The sequence below is a fragment of the Egretta garzetta genome, unplaced genomic scaffold (genome assembly GCF_000687185.1).
Source record: "Egretta garzetta isolate BGI_Z169 unplaced genomic scaffold, ASM68718v1 scaffold11, whole genome shotgun sequence".
Lineage (NCBI taxonomy): Eukaryota > Metazoa > Chordata > Aves > Pelecaniformes > Ardeidae > Egretta > Egretta garzetta.
The window spans coordinates 3,018,026-3,025,223 of NW_009258621.1; the positions used below are offsets into that span (position 1 = coordinate 3,018,026).

General features: G+C 40.6%; 1 protein-coding gene across 1 annotated transcript in view; it reads right to left on the reverse strand.

Annotated features, from left to right (window-relative positions):
• Positions 1-4,141: 4,141 nt before the first annotated feature.
• The window catches only part of LOC104134627 (follicle-stimulating hormone receptor), an 83,255-nt gene continuing 80,198 nt past the window's right edge, over positions 4,142-7,198 (reverse strand). The window contains 1 exon segment of the mRNA XM_009648204.1: positions 4,142-5,369. Coding sequence (XP_009646499.1) covers positions 4,142-5,369 — 1,228 coding nt within the window.

Sequence of the window (7,198 nt, forward strand, 5' to 3'; positions counted from 1 at the left end):
TGCATAAATTAAATGTAAGATTATCTGCTGTGTCCTCAGTGGAATGATTAGGAGGGAATCTACAGGAAAGAAATGTGGTCAAATGATTTGAAGACTTGCTAAATGGGATGCAAAGTCTCATCTTGCATTCTTAACAAGCTCAAACATAGACCTGCCTTCTAATGAGCAAACCCTGCCTGGCGTATCTGTGCAACCCCCCGAGCAATGTTGTAAAGAAAATGGCTCATAGTTCATTTTCTCTACTGAGTCAGGTTTTTGCTTTTACTGATGCTTTTGATCAGCTGCTCCCATTACCTTTACCTGTGGTGGCAATTTTCATGATGTGGCCTTTAGTCCGCCAGCCAAAGTGGCCCCATTTCTCACGTCCCATCACAACACTGGATCTGTGCTTCTCGGGGACGTCAGGTATGGGTTCCCCAGAAGGTACATGCCTGAAGGAGTGATGCTTCTATCAAGCAGATGACAAAGTTGTTCATTGTGTTCTCAAAGGCAGCAAATTCACAGCCAGCACAGTCTCTTTATGTCTTTCTGATGATGGCACCATAAGGGCAAAGACACCAATAATTCTAAATGGGCATTTTCTGGGGCTTGTTGGAGAAAGAACTGCAAAGGTATGGAGGAAAACCAGAAGGTATTACAATATTGTTGACTGTCAGATGGTTTTTGGAGGGAGCTAGCAACGGGCTCCATGTTAGAACAACTTGAAGGTTTTCCTTGTGAGTCAGAGCTGGGCTTTGACTCAGTTTACCTTGTTACCTGTGGCCTGTCTCTCCTACACACACGTTGCACACGAGTGCACACAGACACATACTTATTTGTCTGAACAAAAGACTCAACAAAACAGAGCTCCAAGCCCTGGCTATAAAAAAGAGGGAAAGAAAATTAGAGTGCATCGCATAAGGAGAGCCATTTATAGGGCCTGTCGAAGTTCTGTCAATGGTTTATATCTTAATCTATGAGAGAAGTGAATTAATAGAAGAGATTGGTTAAAACAAAGACAGGTCAGTGCTGCTAAGTTATCTGTTTAAGAGGCTTCAAGCATACAATTCTGTGCTTTGTTAACTCTCCAGGAGGCTTTTCTTTGCACAGTCACTCATTAGCCGAGTTTCATCCATAGGTCACAGTGACCTGACTGTGGAGGCTGTGCCACATAAATGGAGCTCTCCACAGATAAACAGTAACATTTATTGCCTACTTCGTCAGCATATCTCTGACCGTACACTTGTTCTCAAGGCACTTTGTTTTGATATTGGTTTTATTAAAATAGATTTCAGAAAGGAAAATATAAAATAGTTTAAAGTTTACACACATAAACATGTTGTTTAGTGCTGAGAAAATCCACACGAGACACCAGCAGGCTTTTTTATACATTACAAGCATGAATAAAAAGTATCTTGCATTTTTTTAATCATAGTACTCTCTTCAAAGAAAAAACACTGCTTTAAAAAATTACTATAAAAGGACCAATACCCCACAAAGGGAAAGATACAAGTCTTGCAATGCCCCTCACAATTTGGAAGATGCTTAAAATTAAAATCCAAATAATGATGAAAGCCAAGGAGATCTGAGGACTACAAGAAGGAGGTTTTCATTCTGGCAACCACATGGTCAGCCTCCCAGCTTTGGAGCTTCTGCCACAGCCTGAGCTGCCACTGGAGCTCCTGCGCAGCATGTGTGGGCAGGATGACATGTGCCTGAAGCATTTGTGTGCTGTCCTCCTGCTAGGGACGAGGCAAGGTGTCTGGTTATGCAGGCTCGCTTTGCTTTTCAAGTATCATCCATCCCTTGTCTCCTCTGGATGAAAAGCTATGGGATAGCTGGCTTCATTCCCTTGGGCCCAGGTCTGACTCTGGCTGCAAGACACAACCCTGCAAGTTGTCTTTTCAGGGGTGTTTATTTGTAAAGCATATTTAACTAGGTCCTGATTCTGCAAATGTCTGGGCAATGGTTTTGCATGAAGTAGATGAGCTGTGCCAAGCTCATGTGCCTGACACAGCTGTGAAAGGCTTTACAACACTGGCTTCTAGACTACGTGTGTGCTTTCCTGAACTGCCAGGTCTCAGCCTATTGCCTTTGAAAATGGGCAGGGACCAGGTGAAAAAGTGTGGCACTCTACAAGAATTTGCCCTATTTATCAACAAAAATGGGCTACTGTTTGCCAAAGAACACCCCTCATTTTTGTCCCAAGAATAGATTCAGGAGCCTTTTTAAAATGCAACTAGAATATTTGTAATTTTGGAATGTCATCATTCAGACTTCCATCGGGATGAGTTTTAATGGCTGCTCACCAGCACACTGTATATGATATAAAGCATTTGTGAAGAAATTATTCCTCTGAGTAGACAGAAGAACTTCCCAGAGATGAACTACCTTTCCTGTTTTGCTCTTTCATTCTTCTTCTCCCGGATCTTGGAGGGAATGTTACTCATGTTGAGTAATGAAATTTCTACACCCCCCCCTCGCCCCCCCCCAAAAAAAACAAACCCAAAACCAACAACCCACCAAAATCCCCAAACCCACACTATCTTTGATCTCCCCTTTTTTATGCACTAGGGAGCCAATACTTCCTCCTCTGGCTAAGACTGAATGAGTAGTCATCATCTCTAGTATTTCATATCAGGTTGAGATGCTGAAATGTGAAGCTGATCATAGGGAAAATTATGGATAGAAGCATCAAGAATTGCTACTGGAATTTTAGGAGCTGTAGGCAGGAAATATTCAAAGCTCCTCACATTTAACCATGAAATCTCCAAAGATTTACCATCTCATGGGGTGAAACCATTAATTGTTTGTGAGGTGGGAACAAAGCCCAGACTCCTGTGCTGGTGTATTCTTTATGCCCACATACCCACACACAGACACACAATCAGCATGAGAAAACTCTACCCAACTCTAAATCTTTGGTGTGATTTGGAATTATTATCCCTAAATAAGTTTGATATTTGAATAATGTAAAAAGTCTATATGCTCACTGAGATGTTATTCAGAACCTCTGTAAAATCAGGAAATCTTGATTAAGAGCTTTTTCTTTTTTGCTATTTCAACATATGCAGCATATGGTTTCTTTCAGGTTTTTAAATCTGGACCATCATCTGATAATGTGCACATGAAGGACTTTTTTAGAAGGGAAGGGGAAAGAAAACTTGTAGGATTTCACGAAAACTTTTGTTAAGGTTTTCAAAAGCCGTATCTGATGCATAATCTTTTACATAACGCCAACAGTGCAAAGCACTAATACTGCTGTATGGCAAACCTGCCTCAGGTATCATGTTAAAGCAGTCCATTGGCCCATCTTGATGTACCCAAGGGGTACAGCCATACAAAATTGATTTCAACCCAACTTTGTGTGACCAACTTGAGAAAACATCCTCCTTCTTATGAAAGATTACCTCTGCTCTTGTTCCTGCTCTTTCTCAACTTGAAAACAAATCCCAAACCAAACTCCTTCATTCAAACTCAGATGAAGTCCGGTTCTCTGAGCTTGCCAGCCTAGATCAAGACAAATCTTACCCAAAGTGACATTTTTGTGCAAAGTAAGACACGTCTATGCAGTGTGGAACAGCTAAAACCAGCCTAGTTGGAGATGCCTCTGCCCCTCTGCCGTGGTGAACAGAAATGGAGACAACAGAAGATGTTCTCATTCTTAGTAAGTCTGTGCTGAAGAAGGGCTTTAAGTTGGTTTTCTGTCTCCTGTAACCCAAGGAGACATTATTAATGAAAAGAGCTAATTATCTGTCATTGTTATAACATGCTTCACAGTCAAAAAAAATAAATCTACATATTTTTTTCTTTCAACCGTGTATAACCATGACTTAATCGTCAGTAAGCAGCTAACATCTTCTAGAACGAAGGGAATCTCTGCCTGTACAGTGGGAGATACCAGTTTATAATCTCATTTATTTCTTGAGACAATTCTACAAGAACACTTTGGCACATACTGAAGTTTTGTTCTTTGTCCTTCAAGAACAGATGAAGATGATGTGTCGTCTCTAATGGCTGTTCATTGAACAAAAATAGCAAAATGGAAATAAAAATATTTTCCCATAAAAAGTAACTTTACATGCTATGCTGAAGTCATTATTCAAATTCACAGTTGAAAGTGATTATCGCACTGCCTCAGACACAAATTCATGCAAGCATTTCAGTTCAAGTGATTCATAGGAACCAATGAATAAATAGTCCCGTCACTGTTTTTTGATGCCGGAGGGCAATGGCCATTTCTCGTGTGGAAATTATGAGCAGATGAGGAGGTGTCTGTTCTGTAAATCTGGGCTTGCATTTCACAGCAACCAAACTTGCTCAACAGAATGAAGAAATCCCTGCGGAAAGTCTTTGTGAAAATGGCATAGAGGAAAGGGTTAGCACAGGAATTGATGGGGTAAAACAAAACCAGAAGGATCTTGGATTTGGACACTGTGATGAGAGGAACCTTGAGTGAGGCTGATATTGCAAAAAAAGATATCGGCGCCATGCAGAGGAAGTCTGTGAAGATCAGTATGGCCATGCGCTTGGCAATCTTGGTGTCACTGTTTGAAGAGATGACATTAGGGTTTCTCACAGTAAAGTAGATGCAGATGTAGCAGACACATATGATGACAAATGCGAGTACGTTCAACACTAAAAGAAATATGACGTAAGCCTGAGAAAATGGTGTTTCTATATCCATGGGCAAACAGATGCTGACCTTCATGTAGCTACTGACTCCAAATATGGGAAGAAGCGCCACTGTGAGAGCAAACATCCAGCCAAAAATCATTATAATCACAGCATGATGAAATCGAACCTTGCGGTCCAGTTGCATGGCATAGGTGATGGTGTGCCACCTTTCCAGAGTTATCACAGTCAGCGTGTAGACTGAGAGTTCACTTGCAAACACTGTAAAAAATCCTGCAGCATTGCATCCTGCCCCAGTTTGCCAGTCTATGGCATAGTTGTAATACTGGCTTTTAGTCTGGATATCTACAGATGCAATAAACAACAGATAGATACCTATGCAGAGATCTGCAAATGCAAGATTGCACATTAGAAAACGAGGTACGGTGAGTTTGTATTGACTGCTTATTAAAATAATGAGGACAACAATATTCCCAGTGATAGCTAAAATGTTGATAAACCATATCAGGACTCTCAGAATGTTGTATCCCATGATATCTTCACATGGATTGAAAGCATCGGGTTTAGGTGAGCAAGCCACGTTAACTACTTCATTGCATAAACCATAGTCAAATTCATTCTCTGCTGGGTCAAATCCTATGCCATAGTTGGAAATATAATCTTCAGCTGCAGATCGCCTACGTATCTTATCACCAGGCTGCTCATCAAGGTCTTGCTTGCTCTGAGATATGCTACATATCGGATGTAATTCAGTGCTGAAATTGTAAAAAGAGTAGGGTTGGCAACTAAGAGACACAGCACAAGGCATACAACAAACATGAAATCATCCAGTTTCCATTAACAGCTCAGTTTTTCTGGTTAGCTGGTTATATGAACCACCCTGGAGCTTGAAATTAATAGTCTGGCTGGTCCCTTTTTATAGAATATTAGATGAAAATGCAAATTATTTGGAAACATAAAATGTAAGGGAAAGGAAAGCCTGGTGTTTGGTTTACTAGCAATCATGACACAGTTATCCAACTGGACAGGTGCATTCTATAAGAAGCCTTCCTTATTTCAACCAAATTTCTCCCATAACTTCTCATTGCATGGGGGAAACAGGTGATGATGAATTCTTACATAAGACTGAACCTTGAAGAATGGGTCAGATCAGCTTGTGCCTGTAAGGAGTCTGCATAAAAACAGTAATGCTGCTATCCCTTAGTATTACTCTCAAATTCCCTTTTTCCTAAAGTTTTTAGCAGTCAGTGTGCCATATTCAATGTTGTAACTCTTTCAGGGCACAGAACAACTCCAGTCTGTGCCGTTCATTTTGAGTATCTCTTATCGTATTGGTAACTGGCCAGTAATACAAATAAATAGCATAAATAAGTTCATACAGTCTTCCAGATCATGTCTAGAAGCCAGATGCCAACACATACAAACACAAGTCATGGTAGAACATTTTGCTTAAAAACTGTTCACAGTTTTGAAACAAATGTTTAGGATGAGGTGATGGAAAGATGATCAGTTCCATCAAGCTAAGAAATATCGATGTGTATTAACAAGAAATAAAGGGTCAGGCTTTATCAACTGCTTCTCCTAGGCCGCCTTTGAAGTTTGGTGTTCCAGAAACTTGTATCCATAGCTTTGCATAAGATGGATCCAGACCTAATCTGAGTTAGGGAATAAAACAGCTGACAATGTGTTGCAAAGCCAACACAGCTCAGCTCTGCCTACTTTCATCTACAGGCTAGACAGCAATTTAGGTGTATAGTTTCTAGGACAGGAGCCCAGCTTATCTTCCACCCTGACTTGCAGTACAGTTGAGAGAAGAACTTTCTAGGCAAGTTAGGCTGAAATTATTTAAACATTTGGTAGCAGCTTAAAAGGGAGAATTCTTTTTTTGTAACCTAATTTTACCCTTTGACTTTGTGCACTCACTACATCTTCCAAAAATCGAGTTTAAAAGGTCTGCAAGAAAGGAAAACTAATGAAGGCCCAGCACCAGAAGGTGAGGGACATTTCCTATGAGGTTCTGAGCATCCTGTACTATTATCAATATTTTTTAGCTTGCCTGTCAACTGAGGCAGAAAACTGATTTTCTGTAAGGTCAAATATGCACTATGGAGGTTACAGCAGCAATAACAAGGCATTACATTTTGCTCCCCTGTGTTCTGCTCGCATAAGGATGAGTGAGGGGTCCAGTGTATTGATCAATATATCAACAGTTCTCTAGCTGAAAGGGAATATATGCTTCCAAGGAGCAATAACGGGAGAGAAAGTCCCTCAGTTTTGAGAGCAACAGACACTCGAGGGCCCTGAAAGCTACTGCAATTGGTGGTTCTTTGTAAATGAACCGAGGGAAATGTTTTTATCTAGTCATTTCTCAGCTATGAGTTAAAAATAAACCTTTTCCCAAATTACGGAGGCACTGCCTAGAGCTAAATCTGTCCCCTGATAAGACTGCTATGTAAGGCCAATTAAATAATTCTGATTATTACAATTTATTAATTCTTGAATTTTTTACAGCTGGTGGTCCCAAACAAAATCAGGTTCCCACGGAGTTAGCTGCTCTATTTGCTCCAAGGATGGGTGGCGAGGA